This window comes from Brachycentrus maculatus, unplaced genomic scaffold (assembly GCF_059751285.1).
Source record: "Brachycentrus maculatus isolate JH-2025_06_01 unplaced genomic scaffold, ASM5975128v1 h1tg000235l, whole genome shotgun sequence".
NCBI lineage: Eukaryota > Metazoa > Arthropoda > Insecta > Trichoptera > Brachycentridae > Brachycentrus > Brachycentrus maculatus.
Genome location: NW_028280986.1, coordinates 893,646 through 917,895, shown reverse-complemented (window position 1 = coordinate 917,895; position 24,250 = coordinate 893,646). Strand labels below are relative to the sequence as shown.

The following is a 24,250-nucleotide window of genomic DNA, read 5'->3' as shown; positions in this document are numbered from 1 at the left end:
TTGTCACAATCGTAGAATAATGGTGTATATCGCTCACTCCTTTCAAGAACGTCATAAATCAAAATACTTGATTTTTCAGGAGAACGTTTTTAAAGTTTAATAATATAATACAATGTATTAAAAATACTGTGCAACAGATCTTTTTAGGTAAAATCTGAAGTTTTTTTCTCTATTTGAAAAAATATTAAGTTTTTTGAAAAAAATAATTAAACAATGCCTTTTCTTCAAAATGCAAAAACAACACTTTCTGCCCTGTAGCGGTTAAATATTAAGTTTAAAATATGCCGCTTTTGCTGGGATATAGTACATTTTCTGGGCATTCCGAAAACATGCACAACTGAATATTTACAATTTTTGATTTATGACGTTCTTGAAAGGAGTGAGCGATATGTGAAAATGCAAAATTCACTTAATTTCATATTTGATAAGTCAAAGCCATGTAATAGCACATAAATTGAACTTTTTATCAATTTTTAAAATACGTAGAGATGATTTTGACTACCGTAGAACGGGGCAACTTGAACTTTGATGTGTTACTTGAGCCCAGTTCAAAAAAAAATATTTAGAACTGTATTTGGTCTAATGAACATATCGACATGATTCATTGTTTCCCTGACAGGTGACGCTTAATATCACGATACATTGATTATTGTAGACCAAATACAGATTAATTTTTTTTTTTGTACTGGGCTCAAGCAACACATCAAAGTTCAAGCAGCCCCGTTCTACGGTATCAGAAAAAAATTAAGCTGCTTTGCTGCAAAAATTATGAAAGTCACATATGTCATTGTTCTATGATAGTGACTGTGTGAAGAAAGAAAAAAATTATACCTACAAAGATAAAACATCAGTTATCAATAAGATACAAAATTAATTTATGACACTTCAAAAGTACTTGGATAAATTCATATATAAAAAGTAATAAAATTAATAAGAATTAAATTCTTTGGACTATGACTCCGAAAACATACTTTTTTGGTAAGGTATTAAGGTAAAAAATATATATTTACGTAATTAGCTCATACATTTGATCAAAACAAAGTTGATCTTCAATCAGTATTTGAAAAAAAATTAACATTACGTCAATTGTATAAGCAGATAAAAATTATTAATATTTTACTTATTATTTTTATTTTCATGTTTTACATTTTTTTTTTATTATTATGAATACATAACTATCTATAGGCAAAACCCATATCAAGGCATTCAGTAACATTATTTAAATTATGCTTATGGTGTTTCAATATATACAGTGAAACCTCTATCTATCGTTTTTAAAGGGACCTATTGAAACAAAACTACGAATGCGGGATTAAGAAATCAACACACAAGGAGATACGATTGAGTAAAGATACAGTCATTGGTAGATTGAGATTCTAAGAAGAATACAAGTTCGAGATGTCAATAAATGTATTTATTTTTAAAAAATACAAAGCTAAACAGAAGCAAAAAAATATTAACCTTTCCGGGAGTATGGACGTAAATGGACATCGGGTAGAATTTTCCTCAAAGGAGTATCGACGTTAATGAACGTCGAAGTCTATCTGTCAGTTGATATGATGTAATTTGTATAGTAATGACATCTGTGGATATTTGTATTTAACATTGTCATAAAATAAAACCTAGAGATGGTGAGCTTTATTTTTCATTTAAATTATTTTTACATAATTTCTATGTTCATAATACAATGATTTTATTTTAAAAAATACATATTAAACGTAAAAAAAAACCCAGTCCCCAGAGAAAGTCGGACATCAATTATTGTACTCCTGGAAAGGTTAATAATAACAAAGGCATTGTTAATAATCTGTGATCAACATTTGTTTTTTTTACTGTTTAATTCCGAAACTCAAAAGTATATTTTCGGCTTTGCAAATAATATTTTTTTCGACATCAGTTATTAAGCGTCTGTAGTAAAAAATGATTTTAATCTTTTGAATAGTGTGCATGCTTATGAAAATGAAGGTACAGGCAGTGGCTCCTCTTAATCAATATCGACCTCATGTGCTATATCCGTCAACCTTGCGTCATACAAGCTTGCGATAGTTTCTATATATGTATATCTTCGTCGAATGTAATCAAAATAGAGAAGAATGTAAAAAAAGACAAAATAAATAAAATATGCAGCATAATTCAAATGATAAATGCAGTAAAATGGTGATAGAGAAATGATCAATATGATCTATATTTGTATAAATAAATTCAGAGTAGGAGAAATAAACGACACATCCGGGAAAACGATTGTTCGAGGAACGGTAGATAGAGGTTTCACTGTATATATAAAACAATTCATAACATTTAAAAAAAAAACAATAATAATGTTGTCATAAAAACAAAAATAATATTATGATTAAAATATAACTTTGTTTTAAAATCACTGTAAATATTTTATTATAACTTAATTATAATGTCTACCGGTTTTGAAGCTAACCGCCTCTTTATCAAGAATCAGTCTTGATAAAAAAGCGGTTAGCTTCAAACCGGTAGACATTATATGTACTTAAGTTATATATTTTAATTATAAAATGGTAAATCACAAAGTAAAGTAAAGTGCTTCAAATATAAATTATAAACATAATATTGTTGAAGAAATAACCCTTTGAACTTCAAAAAAACTGTAATAATATTATTCATAATATGGAATAGTAATAATAACACAGTATTTTTTTAATGTTGCTTGGAATTACGAAAAATATTTTAAGTCTTAAAAAATTACCATAATATTTTATATTACAGACCAGAAAAAACTGAGATTTTACCCGTGACTTGGCGAAAATTAATACTGAACAAGTTAGAAATATTACTCTTGGGTGTTCGGTTTGCCGCTGTCGGAATTCCAGCTCAATAAGTCGTCCAGCAGAGTGATGAGCAGAGGATTGCCACCCAGTCTTTGTACCTGGAAGAATATATCATATTGTCAATCAAACTAGAATAAAATATATTTTTTAAAACAGTCAAAAGAGACACGCTTTTTATTACGTTAAGATTAAAGAAATAATATATGAGATATGTGCATTGATGGAGAGCATAAAAACTTTTAAAAGAATCTAAAATTAGAAAACTAACTAACCATCACGCCAGGCAGAGAGAATACATAGAATGCCACACCACTCTGTCCTTGCAAACATGATCACTTTCAACTATTTGGCATACTTGATCGTGCCAAGTTTTTCTCGGTTTTTCTCTGCTCCTTTTTCCAATTACATTTGACTCATAAATTTGTTTTACAGTTCATTCCTCACTCATTTGTTCTACATGCCCAAACCATCTCAACACACCTTTCTCAATTGATGAAAACAAAAATGCAGTGTAAAAAAATAAAATAACGATTATTTAGAGCTGCCAATGTAACAAGAGTGACAGTGCTAAAATTTACAATCATTTATGAATTTACCCATGAAAAACCAAAATAATAAACAAAAGGACCTGGCATACATCCAAATAAAAGCTTTCTCAATACAACCATAAAAGGCTTTAGTGGATTCGCACGTACAGTGTCATGATATTAATGATAAATGTAAGAGTTCCAAAAAATTTTAGAAGTGTGGTTGTCAATCTTGGCTAGAATGATGAATGTTACACGTGTGTAAAGTGATCTTAACAAACCTATGACAGGTCATAAGCTCTGCAAATACCCAGACTTCCATATTCTTCTATAATCTTGATTTGTGAACAAGTATTTGGACGCACTCAAAATATTCATAATAGTATGTTTAAACACAAATTGAGGGCCGAACATATTTCTTGTCGGCAGTGATAATATCTCACTTATATTTTGTGTTTACGGCCTAAAATATCTGTAGAACCCCTTGATAATTTTTTTCTTATATCTTAGTCGTCATAACATTCGTGATGAAAATTCTTCACCTTCATCGATGCGATTTATCCAAAAGATCCATTGTTTCGATGGTGCATAGAGCACTGCATCATATAAATGCAGTGTTATCTCGATCGTTAACGCATGAAGGAGAGGTGATCAGCTCTCCGCTTCAGGTACCAGTCCAGGGTAATATTAAATAAATATCAGAGTGAATAAATCACTTATATTTATTTGACCCCCCCCTGGGAATTGAACCAGGGACCTCCATAACGGTAGCCGAGCGTGCTGACTATTATATGATTTGAAAAATAAACAATGTTAATGGTAATATTTATTCAATATTACCCTGGACTGGTACCTGAAGCGGGGGGCTGATCACCTTTCCTTCATGTGTAAACGATCAAGATAACACTGCGTTTATATGAAGCAGTGCCCTATGCACCATTGGGGTGCGGATAAGGGTTTTATTATTATTTTATTATACTTCTTACTTATATTTGTTTTATTTCATACATTTTTTTAAATTTCTTTGACTTATTACATTCCTACGAGTATAAGAAAATACGAATATTATCAAATATTCGTACTTTCAGATTATTGCATTAAACAATAGTATCCGTTATTGTGAGTCTTATGCTTTGAAGGTACTCGCAAATTAAATACTTTATCAAAAAATGTAAAAATCTCAAATCATACGACATTCAAAAGTGCAGCGAACTTCCTGAATAATACCTCGATTTGGATATGAATAATGAAATAAACAATGTATGAATGTTTAAGCCATTAAGTAAAAGTAAAATGCTTTGTAGAATATGAAATGAACATTTTGAAAAAATGAGACATTACCTCCTCTCTCGCCTCCTTATCCAAACTTTCCAGAATTTTCTTTGTGTACTCGAAACTCCCGAGGGTCTCCAGCAAAGAAATGCAATACTTCTTCACCTCCACATTTTTGGTTCTCTGTCTTAAAATATCTGGAGTTCATTAATGTAAGGTAGAATATAATAACCATGTTTCATAATTTCACACGCCGAGTCAAAATAATGTTAACCCCAAACATTTGTACAACACATTTCTTAAAATGCAAAAGAACATATCGCTCACTCCTTTCAACAACGTCATATATCAAAAACTTGATTTTTCAGGATCATTTTTAAAGTTTGAAAATATAATAAAATGTATTAAAAATTAATATCAAGCCACTAATTGAACTTTTTACTGTGCAACAGATCTTTTTAGGTAAAACCTGAAGGTTTTTTCTCCATTTAAAAAATATTTAGTATATTTTAAAAAATGATTAAATAATACCTTTTCTTCAAAATGCAAAAACCAATACTTTCTGCCCTGTAGCGGGTAAATATTAAGTTAAAAATATGCTGCTTTTGCTGGGATATTGTACATTTTCTGGGCATTCCGAAAACATGCACAACTGTAATCTTGAAAGGAGTGAGCGATTTGTTGAACACATTTCTCAAAATGCCACAGATCATATGACATTTGTGCTGGCCATACACTATTAACACACTATGGACGGAAAAGGTATTTCTACCCGTTTGGTCGAATAATGTTTAAGGACGGGAAGAGTATTTTTACCTTCTGCGCCGGCCTCATTTCAAAGTCAGAAAAGTATAAATTACGTATTTAATGTTTTTTTATGAATATTATGCACCAATCTCTTTGTTTAGGTCTAAACCGTATGTAAATAATTATCAAATCCCATCGCTAACGATCCGCATGCGTAAAAACACTAGTCTGAAATGTATTAGTATTAAATTTAAATATTTTTTCTCAGGCACAGTTTAGTTTGCGTTAAAAAATAAGACAAAAAAAGATATTTGATCAATTATTGGAAAATAACATTTCATTTTGAACGTTCATTCATCTTTGAGTTTTTAAAATATTGTCACTTAAAAGATATTACCGAGTCAGTAATCTTATAACCAGTATTTAAAGGTCCAGTTTAACATGCTTTTAATTTAGTTGAGTTGAATGAAAGGATAAGGTTTGGTGGGAAACGGAATATATCATACTTAGTATATTTCCAAGGTACTTGATGAATCACCTCATGGATCACTTACATAAATTTTAAAGGATACTGACTACTTGTTTATCACCTCCAGGAAGAGACGCTTGGTGTTTGATAGCGTGAATGAGTGGAAAACTAAACTTTCCCTCCGTCAAATCTTCACAGTAACTTTTGTTATCAGAATACTGAAAAAAAATCCTAAGTAAAACAACTTGCATAATAAGAAAAAATAGGAAATTGCAAATAACTGATGACTGCTATAGTGGTCAAATTGGTTTTGAAAGGTCAAAAACACACCTTTCTTAATTTTATCGATAATGCTTATCTCAGCTTTGCATTCCTTCCTTATTTCACTATTCGAACATCATACATTGTTTTGTCGCACATTCTTCTGAGAGATCGCATATCGACTGCATTCAGTCTACTTTCATCCTTCTTTTGAGAAACTCCATGTTTCACTTCCATACATTAGGGTGGAACCAAGACTGCGTTGTGACCTGCCAGTTTAGCTTTCGCTGATTTTTTTTTTTAGTGGTTAGCAAATAAAGCTGTTTTTTTTTAAGGGGTGTTTCATGGTTAGAATTATAATATTTATTTCAACCATTTTTATGGTCGAAAGTATCATTGCGTAATTGAAAGCATGCCCTTACAGTCTTGATTAAATATATTATGTCAATGTGTAATAATATTTTTTTTTACGATATAATTAAATGTTCATGTATGAATATATGATTGGCTAGTTTAAACTTAGCATTATTCCCCTCGGCGAGTAATGTTTATACTCACTTGTCTCAAAACGAGTATAGACACACGTGAATGCTACACACATGGAGGACAGTGTGTATCAATTTATTGCATGTTGTTGATTAACCCCGACACATAAAAATTTATCTATTTGAAGAATATCTCAGCTTTACACAATATACTTTTCGCAGAAACCTTATAGGTTTATGTATACTTTGTTTTTTTCATTTCTCTTTAAGTATTTTTGTAATTTAAATTTTTGTAATATTATAACTAATTGTAAGAAATAAATGATCATTAAATTCTTAATATCGATATATAACTTATTGAAGAAAAAAAAGCATGAGATGAATTGAAATCTTTAACACAGTCCTGAAGGAATCCCTAACATACTGTCCAAAATGTATCTGATACTTTTATAATCTTTTTTTTTTATTTATAAATCATGGCGTCAGATCCAAAGGATCCGGTATTTCTCGCTAGAGTACCGAAAGTGGATATATCAGATTTTGGTAGCCAAAGAGTCAATACAGTTTAAGCATTTTAAAAATAGCTATTTTGTCGGCGACTCATGTTTGTTCGCGATATATATAGCATCATTAGGAGGGTATGTTCACTCACCTCGCTCATGCACAGATTGCAGTAATCATCTCGCACTTGGAAATATAAACCTAGAATACTGGCTAATTTAGTGAAGTCTGATTTACTATCGCTGAAGAGCTGCATGAGTCTTATTGCCAACATGAATAGGCCTCCGGTTTCTGAAAAATAACGTTCACATCTTTAACACCGATTAATTATATTCTTCCTCGACACGAGGCGTGGATTTCATCTGTGAATTTCCAATTTACAGAGCAGCTAAAAAAGTAATAATTTGACTATCAAGCCATATTAAGAAAGGTGTGTTGAGATGGTTTGGACATGTAGAACGAATGAGTTAGGAAAGAACGGTAAAACAAATTTATGAGGCGAATGTAATTGGAAAGAGGAGCAGAGGAAGACCGAAAAAACTTGGCACGATCAGGTATGCCAAATACTTGAAAGCGGTCAGGTTAGTAGTCGAAACAATGGGCGGGTGTGTATGAGGAGGTATATGAACGTGGAAGAGGGGAGGAATGTTTGCAAAGACAGAGTGATGTGGTGTTCTATTCTCTCTGCCTACCCCTGCAGAGAAGCGGCGTGATGATTAGTTAGTTAGTTTTAGTCTAAAAATATACCGTATTGTGCAACATAATCTCTGTTTACACATTGTTTGCGGGAAACGCTTAAAAGCGTCTTTTACATACTGTTGGTATAGAGTGGGAGACGCTTATAAGCATTATTTTGCTTACTTTTAGTAGAGTGCGAGAGACGCTAAAAAGCATTATACAGATAGGCATGGGGTTTGCAGTTACTTGTGATTAGTATACTGAGGGTCGGGCGGCAGACTGTCCGAGTATAATTAGGGCCTGGGGTTGTTGAAAAACAATTGCATGACAACTATGTGTTAATAAAAAATGTAAATGTTTATAATAGAAATTCACAAATTGCTTCGAAATTTTGTCACAATGATGCATTCGAATATGTGCCTGTTTTAATTTAAAATATTTTCATGTAAAACATGTTAATTTTTTAAACGCGATGTCAGCGCCATCTGTCGGCGTAACAGCAACACATGCAATATTTAACATTATTGAAAGGTTGAGAGATTTGAAAAAGTTGAGTCAACAGTTGCGATCGAAACTGGTTGGGATTCTGGATCATCTTCAAATGAGAAGGCAAACGGTTCCATATAACAAGGCCTGCCGCTACAAAGGCTCCCCAAACTTAGTGCCGGGCAGTCAAATCGTTACAGTTTAACAAATGGAAATCTTAAAGATTTGTCATTTTTAATTAATCTGTATTAATGTATTTAAAGGATGTAAATGTTATACAAACTTCTAATAGTCATCTGTTTGTACTCTTCTTCAGACGGACATATGAAGTTGTCTCTCCAGTAAATTTCCATACCCTGACCTCGGTGAAGTTCCAAAAGTTGTTCTGTGTAGACATTAGTAGCCTAAAAAATCCAAAAAAATATTAACAAGTGAAATACAATAAAAACAAACATATCGCTCACTCCTTTCAAGAACGTCAAATAAAAAATTGTCGATTTTTAGTTCTGCATATCGCTCACTCCTTTCAAGAACGTCTTTCAAAACTTGATTTCTCAGGAGAACGTTTTTAAAGTTTAAAAATATAGTACAATGTATTAAAAATAAATATCAAGCCACTTATTGAACTTTTTACTGTGCAACAGATCTTTTTAGGCAAAACCTGAATGTTTTTTTTCATTTGAAAAATACATAGTATATTTTAAAAAAAATAATTAAACGATACCTTTTCTTCAAAATGCAAAAACAACACTTTCTGCCCTGTGGCAGGTAAATATTAAGTTAAAAATATGCCGCTTTTTCTGGGATATAGTATATTTTCTGGGCATTCCGAAAACATGCACAACTGAAAATTGACGATTTTTGATTTATGACGTTCTTGAAAGGAGTAAGCGATATGTAAACATTTATACTATAGTATACATTATAAGGGGATAACTGTTATATTTCTCTAATTAGTATACTTATTAGGGTGGGAGTTGATGAAAAAACCGCCCGATAACAATGTGTTAAAAACCTTTTTTAAGAGGTATTACACAATGTAAACGATAAACGATAAGGAGAATGTTATATTTCCATACCACAAAGTTAACTATGCTTTTAATTTACAAAATCTACATAATATTCCTTCTTATTCCTTGCGCCAAAAATATTATACTTGCTGCCCGTAACCATTAAGAATTCCAAAAGTGATCATGTTTTTAAGAACAGTGTCCGTCGATGGTTGCCTCTCGTTGGTAGGGACAAGGTGGAAAGAGACTTAATTAGAGTCTATATTTGAAATTATTTTATTGTAAAACCTTTCTACTGTAAATTGTTATTGTATGTAATGTATAAAATCTAGTAATTAAAACAAAATAAAATATCGTATTAACATGTAAGTATTTCGGTTCAACACAGGCTATGCCTAAAGAGCCGTAATACATATAATTAATAAAATGTAAAAAAAAAATAATTTTAATGTAATAAAAAATTCTTCATCTTTGATGAGATGTCAAAAAATAATATGAAAATAACTCCTGTAATTGGAGATAATCCAGATTTTGTGAACAAGTATTTGGACACACTCAAAATGTTGTAAATAAACTATCTGGTCAAATTATAAGCTTAATAATAAAAATGAAAATGGTATTTTCTGGCGTTTCTCATGTGTGTGATTATAATCCAGGATTCGGATCTCACATACTAATATAAGAGTTTCTGCTTAGTAAAAAGCTTCTTTACATCTCACCAATAGATGTCTCTAGTGAAGTTCTAGTGATTCAAGAACAAGATTTCTAAATTGGTTCATATATATAGAACTTCCAAGAATTTGAGTAGTGTGGTTGTCAATAATGGGTAGAATTGGTGAATGTTACACGTGTGTAAAGTGATTACTTAAACCAGCCTATGACGGTCGTCAGCCCCGTAAATGCTCAGACTTCCATATTCTTCTTCATCTTTGATGAGATGTCAAAAAATAATAATAAAAATAAAAATACGTCTGTATCCTTTGAATTTTTATTTACTTTGCACCGCCTATGAAATGTGGATGATTTACATATTTTTATCTCACCTCCGCATGCCCAAGGTCCAGCACTCTTTCCAGAGCTGCGAATATGACATAGTTGGCGGCATTGATGGTACTCGCGACCCCGTAGATGGAGTGCGCCACTGGAATGCCACGCCTCAGTATGGAGTTGTCTTGAATGTCGTCTAATCTACAAGTATGTGTGCTACACAGTTAAAAAGAAAATTAAATATCCGCATAATGGGTAAATAATTCAAAACTCCAACTGTCCGGAACCAATTCAAAGCTTGTGCTGGTGAGGTGAGGATGTGCATGACAATTCCCTTAACACGAAATGCAGGAAATTCTGGAAATAATGGCATGTTAGATATACTTAACCAAATAAAATATATCGCTCACTCCTTTCAAGAACGTCATAAATCAAAAAACTTGATTTTTCAGGAGAACGCTTTTAAAGTTTTAAAATATAATACGATGTATTAAAAATAAATATCAAGCCACTTATTGAACTTTTTATTGTGCAACAGATCTTTTTAGGTAAAACCTGAAGGTTTTTTCTTCATTTGAAAAATATTAAGTTTATTTAAAAAAATAATTAAACAATACCTGTTTTTCAAAATGCAAAAACAATACTTTCTGCCCTGTAGCGGGTAAATGTTAAGCTAAAAATATGCGGCTTTTGCTGGGATATAGTACATTTTCTGAGCATTCCGAAAACATGCACAACTGAAAATTGTCGATTTTTGATTTATGACGTTCTTGAAAGGAGTGAGCGATATGTAATATGAAAATATATTTAATAATAAAATGTTGAATGATTAAACTCCATGTTGAAAAATGACCATTTTTTACAAAGTGGATACTCCATTACCTGAACTATAAGATCATTCAAATTGAACAAAAAAATACCAAATAATCTACATATACGGTGCCTTGCGGCTATTTAGCCCGTTGACTGATGAATTTTAAGAAAATGCGGATTTTTCATATTTTGGACTGTTTTCATCTCCAATTATTCCCTAACATTTTTTCAAACCCTTATCTGCATTAAATGGTGCATAGGGCACTGCATAGCATCATTGCAGTGTTATATTGATTGTTAATTATACAAAGGCTTGGTGATCAATTCTGCGCTTCAGGTACCAGTAAAGGGTGATATTGTATAGTAATGAAGTGAAAAATCACTTATATCTATACTATTTAAAACCTCCTGTGAATCAAACCCGGGGCCTCCAGCACGGTAGCCCTCTAACCTCTACACTACGGAGGCGGACATAAATTAATTATGCTAATTCAAATAAACTTTTATCTAACCAAGGAAAGATAGCATAGTAAAAAGTTAAATATAACAAATATGGCACGGCAATAATTCAACCAAAATCAAGCTTTTTTGTTTGTTTTCTGAATAATTTATAGGACTGATGATGCATAGTAAAAAAATAGTAAAACATGTTATGTTTTTTTTACACATCGAATGTTGCTCATTGGACCCTTTAATGATTTCAACTTTAAACAGGAAAAATATTTTCTAATTAAATACAAAAAAAAACTTTTTTACAATTTTACGTTTTTATCGAGTGAGTTGCATCATTTAAAAACAGTTTTTTTACCATTTTTGTTTATGTTTTATGTTTTACTTGGCAAATAGCACTAATTATTAAAATCTATTGTGACACGTAATAGATACGTTCTACATCATTTTCAAACATCGTAAAATAATATGAAATGCATCGAAACACGTGTCACAATAGATTTGAAGAAATAGTGGTATTTACCAAGTTAAACTTAAATTAAATATGGATAGATTTTACCCTAAGTGACTGCCAAATCCATAAATGAAATTACATTTATTAAATTAAAATATCATTTGTATCATCTTTGTATCACAGTACACAATTTTGTACACAAGTTTTCTTCTTAACCACCCTACACATACGAACGTACGTAATACGCGCGGTTTTTCTTCACCATTCCGCGCTAACCTGTATGACCTACGTGCACTAGAAAAGATATCTGTTCCAAAAATATATAATGCGTACACTGACAAATTTTTGTCTGGTTTCATAACTGACAATATTTTGTGACAACAAACGTGATTTTTTTGCTTTTTTATAAAAAAATATGCCTGAAAATAACCCAAGGTAGGGTGGTTAAACAAAATCTAAGTCTTTATAAAATGAATTAACTTTGTTTTCGCCACTTTTTTATTATAACAATTTAACCTACCGGTTTCAACAAGAACCTTGTCATCATCAGGGTTTATTTTAATTAAAAAACATTCAAATACTCTCACCAAAAACTTCCACACTCCGTAAAAATCTTAAATGTCTACGGAGTGAGTGGAAGTTTTTGGTGAGAGTATTTTAATGTTTTCAATGTTTTTTAATTAAAATAAACCCTGATGATGACAAGGTTCTTGTTATAACCGGTAGGTTAAATTGTTTTAGTAAAAAAATGTGGTGAAAACAAAGTAAATTAATTTTATAAATTTATAAAATGTGCAATTAAACACCAACAAAGTTGATATGATACAAACACCTAAAGTTTACACAAGATACTACTGAGGTCTACAATTAAACACCGAAGTTGATATGATACAAACACTTAAAAGTTTAGACAAGATACTACTGAGAAATAAGATAAGGAATATGTTCAGACCGTAATTTTGCATAAACCGAATGAAAGCATCACTATATGGTTGAAAACTGTGATTTTTGTACATACCTTTATCTAAGTTCGTTATTTTACTAGTCAAATATTGATATAATGTAACATGAAATCAAATTCAGAAATAATGAATTATTTAGCTGCGGCAACTCATTTCAATGTTTTTGTTTTTTCAGTATGCTCACGAAATAAATGTACAATGTATTAAGTTGGTCAGAAGATATTGTTTTATAGGAATAAGTCAATGTGTATAATTCCACAAGAATTTAAATAAGGTAAAAAATTTCAATACGATTAAAAAAAAATAAGTTAAACAAAAATACCATCAAGGGTCGAAAAATATGTTTACAAATTCTTTTTTTTTTTTACTACTACTACTACTACCATCACGTCGTTTCCCCGCAGGGGTAGGCAGAGAGGATGGAACGCCACACTCTTCTGTCCGGACATACACTCCTAGCCTCCTTCACATCCATACATCTAGTCATACATGCCCTCCGATTACGCAGACTTTTGACACCGCCAGATTTTAGGTTCTGATTGATCTGATCGTGCCAAGTCTTTTTCGGTCGTCCACGTTCTGTTTTCCCTCTCACATTCGCCACATATATTTTCTTAGTCATTCTCTCGCTATCCATTCGCTCCACATGTCCATACCACCGCAAAGAGCTCTTTCTAATATTTTCAATTATTCCTCGTTCAGCCTTACATTCCTTTCTTATATCGTCGTTTTTAATTCTGTCATACAATGATTTTCCACACATTCATTTTTTTTTTTAATAAAAATAATTTAAAATAAGGTGTGTAATCGAGTATGTGAAATAATACAAATGCTCAATCTTAATTTGAATAGAACAGTGAATGTCACACAGAGCATAAACTGACCACTTAAACATTTTATTGAATTATTTTAAATAACTACTTTTATTATTTTAAAACACACATTAAACATTGTTTCTTCTCACTCTCATCCGCGCCCAATGGTGTACAGGGCACTGCATCAAATTAAAATAATGTTAAATTGATCGTTAATTATATGTAGGCAAGGTGATCAGTGCTAATAAATCAGTCCAGGATAGTATTAAATAACATCAGAATAAATAAAATAAAAACACTTTATTTTGTCCCCCTCGGAATCGAATTTAGTCTGCCACCATGGTGTAATGGTTAGCGTGTTTAGCTACCGTGCTGGAGGTCCCAGGTTCGATTCCCAGGGGGGTCGAAAACAAATATTACTGATTTTAAACTCTAATATTTATTTAATACTACCCTGGACTGGTCCCTGAATCCCTGGAGGGATCACCTTGCCTTCGTATAAGTAACGACCAAGATAACACTGCGTCATTACGATGTAGTGCCCTATGCACAATTGGGTGTGGATAGGGGTTAGAAGGAATCGAACCCGGGACTTCCGGCATAGGAGCCAAACCCGGCAATCACTGCATTATGAAGGTAGACTAAGAATATTCTCAGTCATTGCTGCTGTTTAGGTTATTAATAATTCCTTCACATTAAAAATTCCATAGTGATAAAAGTACAAAATAGCACAATGATGATGAGTTAAAATAAAAATATATTGTGACACAACTGTGAAAATGGATAAATGTAATGAAAAGCGAAAAACGTAACATTAAACAGAATAAAACAATGAGCATTCGCTGTTTTAATTAAAATATCTATATTGAACCACATACCCATTTAAATTTACATTAGACTTCAGTCCCATTACCTGCATGCCAAATTGTAAATAATAAACATATTAACATATTACTTCACACCATCGTTTGGCAGAGAAACCAATAAACTATATTACAAAAATACAAAATACTCCTTTTTAAAGATACGAATATGAAGATTTCATTCAAAAGTTATTAAACTCTGATCAAAACTGTTGAATAATATTTTCAAACACCACCTTAATCAAAAAGTTCCCGGAATCACCAACGTGAGGTATTCTCAGTCACCCGATTTGAGTTTTCTTTTTTTTCTTAGGTTGCCACATCTGTCATTGATATTCTATAAAATATTCAGCTTGATAGCTTGACATTTGTAAAAGTGAAGCTGTATTGAGTACATTTTTGACTTTTTACAATTTTAAAAATGGAATGGAATTTGCTCCAATGAGTTTGTATTAAATTTTGCGGTTTTAGTGGTGCGACGAAATCGAAAATGCTAGAAAAGTGTTTCAGCAATGATACTCTGAAGAAAACCAGTGGCATGAACATTTCAGAAGTGGCCATGAATCCGTCAACGATGATGAACGCAACGGCAGGCCATTGACATCGAAAACTGACAAAAAAATTAACAAAATCAAAGAACGGATGACCGTAAGTCGCAAATTAACAATTAGAGAGATGGCAGAGGAGTTAGACATCCCTTTTGGATCCGCTTAAGACCTTTGGGTGAAGCGATTCGCCAAAAAGATCAGGTTTATTGGCAAACAACTTGTGGATCTTACACCGCGATAACGCACCGTCGCATAATGCCATCGTTGCCATTCGGCTAAAAACGGAACAAATACCATACAACAACCACCGAATTCACCTGATTTGGCTCCCTGTGACTTTTTCCTATTCAGTCGACTCAAGAAACCGCTCCCGGAAGGCGTTACAGCATCCGAGATGAGGTCATGGGAAAATCGAAGATGGCTCTGATAGCCATACCGAAAACCGATTATAAAAAATGTTTCGTAGATTGATCGATTGCTAGCATAAGTGCATTGCAGTCGATGGGGAATACTTTGAAAAGGATAATATCAATTTTGATGAATAATCTTGTATTTTTAATTTTCTGAACACATTCCGGGAACTTTTTGATCAAGGAGGTAAATTTGATGTAACTTTCAATAAAAAATCCGTCCGCCTCCGTAGTGTAATGGTCAGCACGCTCGGCTACCGTTCTGGAGGTCCCAGGTACGATTCCCAAGAGGGGTAAAATAAATATAAGTGATTTTTTCACTGTCATATTTATTCAATATTACCCTGGACTGGTACCTGAAGCGGAGGGCTGATCACCTTTCCTTCATGTGTAAACGATCAAGATAACACTGCGTTTATATGACGCAGTGCCCTATGCACCATTGGGGTGCGGATAAGGGTTTTATTATTATTATTATTATTCAACAAAAAATATTTAAATTTATTTCATTTTCTGCTTTGTTTTTTGACCAGAACTACCAAATCCCAAAGTTATCACAATAAGCGGATACTGTATCATCACTTTAATTCCAAGACATTAAATTAGAGGTGTAAAGGAAAATCACTGGAATCCTTACGTTCAATTAGTAAGATGTTAAAAAACAAAAAAATGATGTATGTAAAATATGTTACTTACAATAAACTGGCGTTGTGTAACATCTGTACAATCTCCCCGACCTCTCGCAGTGCCTTCGGGGGTATATTAAGCCAGTTATTAAAGGCCAAAATTAACTTAGATCTGACCTGTTTTCCCGGTATTTGCTGAATGTAAGAAAGGGGCAGCATTAATTTCTGGAAAAAAAGTAAATTGCACATTACTGATTTGATAATGACTTATTTTAAAGTACTTCCTCTTCTTCTTCTTTATGAGCCTTCTGACCTCCACTGCTGGATATAGGCCTCTTCCCCTTCTTTCCATTTCCTCCGGTTGGTTGCTGCTTGCAGTCAGTTTTTACCCCCCACAGGGACAATGTCGTCAAACCATCTCTTTTGGGGTCATCCGAGTACAAGATATTTTAAAGTATTATAGGTATTTTAAAGTACAAGACTTATAAATCATAACCATCTTCAAACCCTCGTCCGCACCCGATGGTGCATAGGGCACTGTATCATATAAATGCAGTGTTATCTCGATCGTTAACACATGAAGGAGATGTGATCAGCTCTCCGCTTCAGGTACCAGTCCAGGGTAATATTAAATAAATATTAGAATGAATAAATCACATATATTTATTCAACCCCCCCTTGGGAATCGAAGCCGGGACCTCCAGTAGGGTAGCCGAGCGTGCTGACCATTATACTACCGAGGCGGAGAGGTAGATAACCATAGATTTTTCTTAATGGTACCGGAAAAAGTGTATTTTTATACTTTTTACCTTCTAAAATTATAGCATTATAGCCTTATTGCAAATTCATCATTGCCTTAATTGAAACTCTAATAGAGATCAAATTGCTGTACTAAGTCTGAATCATGGAGGGGCGAAGATACTGTCAAGGTGAGGAGGTTGATGGTTTTATTTCTTTAAGAAAAAGGTCAAAGAATTGGCTGACGAATTGATGAATTTTGATGGGCGACAAAAAATAATTGATTTTTATATAAAATATCAATTATTTAACTTATAATGATTAAAGAAAACACTTCGTTTTTTACCACTTGAGTTTTATTATAGACTACATGTTTCAAAAGTTAAACTTCCATCATTCAGGTCTGTACAATAACTAAAATATAAAATATAAAATTGTTCTATAAATAAGGAGAGGGGAAAGTAAGGGGAAGGGGTTAGTCAAGGGACGGAGTTTGAAAACAAAAACTTTGACTAACCCCTTCCCCTTTCTTTCCCCTCTCCTTATTTATAGAACAATTTTATATTTTATATTTTAGTTATTATACAGACCTGAATGATGGAAGTTTAACTTCTGAAACATGTAGTCTTTAATAAAACTCAAGTGGTAAAAAACGAAGTGTTTTCTTTAATCATTGTAACATGTCTTACCACAAAGTTAATGCCGAAACAATAAATAAAATATATAACTTATAATTTTTTCATGCAATTTCCTGGAATTTTCTCACATAATACTTGCATTGAAAATCAAAAATATTTGTCTGATTTAGAAAGTCATTCAATGTGATAAAAGGTTTTAAAAATTCTTATTTGCAGTCATGAAAGTATATTTAATTTGAAGATATAATAATTCGATTTTGTAAGTGACTAAAAAAACATAAATTATGAATCAGAACATGATACATGATTCAGCATAATTTCATTATTTATTTGACAGCTGTTTCCTGCAGGCATTTCAAACTGCATAAAAAAAAAACAAACAGACTTGTTTAAGAATTTATAACGACAGATTATATTATTACAACACACATACACATACGGATGTGTTATTTTCTTAAAATAACACATTCGGAACATCTGCACAGTGTCCATTTTGTACAATCTGGAGTAAAAAGGTGTATTACAATATCTGCAAGTGTGTAGCTCTTTGCTTTTATTCAAACGCCCAACAGAAATATTGACAAATAGTGGCTATGAAAATTTGAATGTGAAACTTTGTGAATCTCCTGTTCGATCTAGTATGGTTTTTCTTAAAAACTTATTCTAACCCTTATCCGCACCCCAATGGTGCATAGGGCACTGCATCGTATAGAAGCAGTGTTATCTTGATCGTTAAATACACGAAGAAAGGTGATCAGCCTTCCGCTTCAGGTACCAGTCCAGGGTCATATTAAATAAATATTAGACTGAAAAATCACTAATATTTATTTTGAGCCTCTTGGGAATCGAACCCGGGACCTCCAGCATGATAGCCTAGCGCGCTAACCACTACACTATGGAGGCGGACAAAAAAACTACTTTACTAATATTTGCAGCTACAAATTAAGGATATTTTTTCAGTTTTGTATCATACATCTGTAGTTTTCGTAACTAGGCATGTGAAATAAAACGCAATTAGTGGTCTAATACAAGTGTTTCATTTTTCAATCATTGGAAGAAGAGTTATGTATAATCGAGAATTATAGCTATTCTCATATTCCCCTTAATATCGTATACTATATGTACCCAGCACATGTTGTTTCAGCTTGAATGGAAAAAAAATCAAATGGAAACTGCACATTTCTAATATGTTTCATTTAACAATACTTATAAACTATTGAAAATATTAAAAATCTGTGCGTGTGTTGCTAATACGTTCAAAAGATGGAGCTGTCATTCCGGTAAAAAAAAAGTTTTTACCTGCAGATAGATAAAAACAAATGTGTATTTAAATGCAATATCACATAAAAATTTCAAGATCACTTTACAAGATTCAAAATTTTTAACAAACTAACATTTACATTTTTATTCATACAGATGATGTTACAACAATACATACAGTGGTGCGCCTAATTAATAGACCCAAGACAGTAATTGTTTTTATCATCACTTTTTTGTTTAAAAAAACATAATAACAGCATTATTTGAAAATGTATTTTTATACATTAATAGATAGCACTTCTGACAACATTACAAGATAGTTTTTACACCTAAAAATACTGAATTACGAATTCGACAGCGGAAATTAGTTGTCAAGACGGCGCCGTATGAGTAACGCGCGGTTTTTCGTCTAGTGTTTGCGGAACAATTTTTGAAAACAGGCATTAAATTAATTTATTTTTTCTTTTGAATGTTTATTTTATATGATTGTTCGTGTCTATTGTTAAATATTGTGTAGTAAATATCATGCTTAAGTACAAAATTTTAACAATATATGTGTTTTTTAGAATGGGGAACGTATTTGATTTGTCACATAAGAAAATTGGCCAAATATCTGGTTTGATTTAGGCAAATATAATGTCATAGTATGAAATAGCTAATATTGTAGGGATGAAATAGCTAATATTGTAGGGGTATCATGGAGTTTGGTGAAAAATATAATTAAAAATATTGATTCTGAGGATAGTTTACGCAACAAGCGTAAGGGTAAATCTGAGAGTAAAAGTGTTACAACCCCAAGAACGAAAAGACAGATTCGTGATTTATGTTTGAAAAACAGAAAAATTCCAAAACGTTAGCTTACTTAACATATAAACAACAAGGGATTTAATATTTCTCAGCGTACAGTGAAGCGACGGCTTCAATTAATAATTTAACTAAAGAACATTTAGAAAATCACACGATTGGTAATGATAGCAAAAGAATTGTAGCTGTATTGTTATTTGCTTATTGGGTCTATTAATAAGGCACACCACTGTAAATAAATTAGAAAAATAAATGAAATATTTTGCAAAGAATAGTTCAGTAAATTGTATGAGTGAGTTATGTTTATAATATTTTTATAAGAGCGCTCACTGCTTGGAAAACTTTTAATTAATACTGTGGTCATCAAACCAATTGATGAGCTAGTTGCTTGACCACTTAACAAGATTAATCAGCGATGCTAAATGCTCATAAAAATAGCCAGACGACACAAATAAAATTTTCACGGTCATTCAAATTAGTATTCCTTGATTGTGGCTTAATAAACTGCCATGTCAAACTCCTATATGCCAAAACATTCAGCCACCATCACGATCATCAAGGCAAAGGGCTAAAGAATTAAGATGTAAAATCAAAACTCAGATATTATAGAAATTCATAAAAATTTAAATAATAACAAACCCATAATTAACAATCTGACAATGACTAAAGCCTCCCCCCTATTGTCTATGTTCCCACTGATAAGAAATAAAAAATAAATAAGAATAATTAAATAAATAAATAAAAATAACAAACAGCTCCTACCCCTCTTCAACCTTCAACATCCCAAGGACCCAGCTCTAAAATTTAGAATTAGCTTCACTATATGGTGTTTGAAAATGATGCGGAATGCATCGAAACACGTGTCACAATAGATTTTATGAAATAGTGGTATTTACTAAGTAAAACTTAAAATTCAAAATAAAATTATGAAAATTTTATATAAGATAAGTTAATATTTATTTTTTCATTTTTTTCTAAAAGAATTATAAAGAAAAATGAGTATTTTTTCCTTAATATTACATAAATCTTACGGTTTATTTAAAACCATACTATCTTAATTTGATCTTAAATAAACAATGTCATCTCTTATGATGTAATTATAAAAGAAAGGAAAGAGACTGTGGTCCAAGAGGATAGATTTTTATATTATTTATTTATTTATTTATTTTCATAATACATAGATACATTCAATATACATATTCATTTCATATACACATTTATTATACGTATTACGGCTCTTTAGGCATGGCCTGTGTTGAGCCGAATACTAACATGGTAATACAAAATTTATATATATATATATATATATATATATATATATATATATATATATATATATATACATATATTTATATATATATATATATATATATATATATATATATATATATATATATATATATATATATATATATATATATATATATATATATATATATATATATATTATATATATATATATATATATATATATATATATATATATATATATATATATATATATATATATATATATATATATATATATATATATATATATATATATATATATATATATATATATATATATATATATATATATATATATATATATATATATATATATATATATATATATATATATATATATATATGTATATATATTTCTTTTAATAATTTTTTTTTTTAATGATTAGATTATAAACATAATATACAGGAGATACAAAAATAATTTATAGTTTAAGGTTTTTCAATGTGATAATTACACCTGGACTTTAATCAATTCACTTTCTACCTTGTCACTTCCAATGTTAAGCAACCATCGACGGACACTGTTCTTAAAGACCTGATCACTCCTGGAAATCTTAATGGTTTCGGGCAGCAAATTAAACATTTTTGGAGCAAGGAATGAAAAATTTTTTTGGGCAAAACTAGTTTTAACGGCTGGGCCAATGTAGTTTTTATTTAATGCTGCCCGGGTTCGAATAGTTTGTTGCGTTCTAACCTTTTCCATTTTATTCCAGAAGTGAATCAGTACTTCCTTGACGAACAGTTGCCGATATTCCACATTCATGGATATTTTTGATATCTTAATTTCATATGTGTACATACTAGAACCAACATTAACATTAAATTCACAGAATTGAATGAATCACCAAATTTTTTACTATCTCCTTTTTTAAAAAAAACTAATAAGCATTATAACTTCTTAATTTTGTTAAATATGTCTGCTATCATAAATTTATTAAAAAAAATTCAACTAATAAAATGTTAATGGCGTACTATCAAAGTTTCAACATAATAAAAACAACATTCATTTTAGATGTAGCTTCGCGATAAGTAAATGAAGGAAAATTTAGAGTTTAATTCTTTCATTACAAAAGTGGTTAGTCCTAAGTTCAGATAATGCAATCCCATCCACCAACAGTGGAAAACTGTGATAGTAATATGGTGTCAAGAAAAAAACAACAAAAAACATCACATTTATTTACGGAATCATTTAATTTTTTCTTCACAATTTAATTAAAGCATCCTTGACATAGTATTTTACAAAAATTAATACTGCATAAATCATGGGTGGCCAACATTTTCAGTAGCCGGGCCAGATTTTAGAAACGAGATATCCTACCGGGCAGTAAAACAAAATTTATTTTATTATTCAAAGCAATGTTATACTTTTTCAAGATAGAACCAGAATCATTGCGTATCAGGCATGCTGGCTTTGTTTTAAATTCCACAAAAAAATAGTTTATAGTCTATCTGTCTTTAAAACTTCTCAGTTCTTCTGTTACTCTTCTCTTATTTAGTCCAACGTCTTTACTACTTGACGCCATTATGGGTCATGAAATTGTCAGGATAGTGAAATACTCCCATATATGGGATATGATACCAACTACGCACGATGTGTGATTTGCTCCGCGGGCCGCAAGTAGACACCCGACGGTTGGCCACCCTTGGCATAAATGGTCAAATAATATAACTCTTATTCAGGGCTTTTTTCTTAACATAAAAGGTCCCGGAACTCACTTCATGTCAAGCTTTTTACTAAAAAAAATTGTATTCAAATATCATTTAAATATTCATTACAATACCATATTTTAACATTTTGATGAATTATAAAATATAGATTGTAATTACGTAAGCGCAAACATCGTTTTGTCTAATTAATTTTTTTAATTAAATATAAAAAAATGTTCCATGTAAAAAGGTGCCGGAACACCACTACGTTACATGGAAAAAAAAGCCCTCCCTTTACTAAGAACTAAGCATATAAGAATGTGTTCATTCACCAGGGATACTTCTTTATGCCTCCAAATGAGTTCATATCGTTCAATTGATATATGTATTTTTTTTGTAAGTATAGAAACTTATTTACAACATTTTGAGTGTGTCCAAATACTTGTTCACAAAATCTGGATTATCTCCAATTACAGGAGTTATTTTCATATTATTTTTGACATCACATCAAAGCTTCTTTACATCTCACCAATAGATGTCTCTAGTGAAGTTCTAGTGATTCAAGAACAAGGTTTCTAAATTGGTTCATATATACAGAACTTCCAAGAATTTTAGTAGGGTGGTTGTAAATAATGGGTAGAATTGGTGAATGTTACACGTGTGTAAAGTGATCACTCAAACCAGCCTATGACGGTCATCAGCCCCGTAAATGCCCAGACTTCCATATTCTTCTTCATCTTTGATGAGATGTCAAAAATAATATAGAAACTTATTTATTATCCATGTCTTTTTACCCCAAGGGCCATAGCATCTGCTCCAACGTTTTCTTTACATTACATATTACTCCTCCATTTCCATTCCCATATAGGATTGCTGTCTTCCAGACACTGTTGATACCGTGTCAATTGATCCAGTACCATATGTACCATTTAGGTAAGTATTGAACTCAAAGAATGAAAAAAGAATAAATTTATTATAAAATATTATTAAGTATTATTAATTTTTTGCAGATTATTTTCTATGTTAATAACCACCCGTTTGATGTATATTAAATTTTATTTAATGGACAATTAGTCACAAATCTAAGCCAATAAGCAATCAATGGAAAAATTTTGTCAATTTTATAAGTACCATTGGAATTGATTTCCAAATGCGAAACTTATGTATATACATTTGAAATTCGTGAAAAAAAGTCAGGGTTTTCATGTAAAATATATATTCATGTATAGAAATAAAAAAATGATAATTAAATTTAAACAAGATTAATTAATGAATATAAAAATCAATAAGCATTCCCCTTGAAAGCGGCATACTGTAAAATATGAATAATATAGCAAAACAAACAAAAAAAACTTATGTGAAATCATTATTTTTAGAATCAGCGTAACTCGCTCTTTATAAATTTATACAATTTACTCGTGATTTATAAATATGCAATAATATGTATAAACTTACTTCGTCCTGTTCCGGATCTCCGGATTTTGTGTAAGGGATTTTCTTCGACATTTTGTATGAGATAAACTGTAATGAGCTTATTATAACAGGCAGAATCAAAAACACTAACGTTCTTTTTTTTATAATGAGTGAAATATAAAAACGACAGTCGGTTTTTATGTATATATATATTTTTTATGTAAACGACTGACACTGAAACCGCACTGCCGACGAACTGACAGTTATTATTATTCTTATATTATTCCCTATTTACTCG

General features: G+C 31.3%; 1 protein-coding gene across 2 annotated transcripts; it reads right to left on the bottom strand.

Annotated features, from left to right (window-relative positions):
• Positions 1-1,819: 1,819 nt before the first annotated feature.
• Positions 1,820-24,229, bottom strand: LOC148306622 (terpene synthase-like). 2 transcript variants are annotated; one of them, XM_088264655.1, is made up of 8 exons: positions 23,995-24,229; positions 16,233-16,387; positions 10,278-10,422; positions 8,508-8,628; positions 7,212-7,351; positions 5,917-6,031; positions 4,667-4,794; positions 1,820-2,896 (listed from the first exon to the last, which is right to left on the bottom strand). In XM_088264655.1, exons 1-8 carry the CDS (start codon positions 24,043-24,045, stop codon positions 2,801-2,803), a joined length of 951 nt encoding a protein of 316 aa, XP_088120781.1. In that variant the 5' UTR covers positions 24,046-24,229; the 3' UTR covers positions 1,820-2,800. The 2 variants fall into 2 exon arrangements, with proteins under 2 accessions (XP_088120781.1, XP_088120780.1); XM_088264654.1 differs by having other exon boundaries at positions 2,656-2,896; positions 10,278-10,437; positions 23,995-24,210.
• Between the last annotated feature and the right edge of the window lie 21 nt (positions 24,230-24,250).

Excerpts from the sequence above, each read along its gene's own strand:
- LOC148306622 (XM_088264654.1), bottom strand. The coding sequence starts at position 24,045 with ATGTCGAAGAAAATCCCTTACACAAAATCCGGAGATCCGGAACAGGAC. Across the intron at positions 10,438-16,232 it reads TTACACAACGCCAGTTTATT|CACACATACTTGTAGATTAG; the intron begins GTAAGTAACATA and ends TTAACTGTGTAG. Across the intron at positions 6,032-7,211 it reads GCAATCTGTGCATGAGCGAG|TATTCTGATAACAAAAGTTA; the intron begins GTGAGTGAACAT and ends ATTTTTTTTCAG.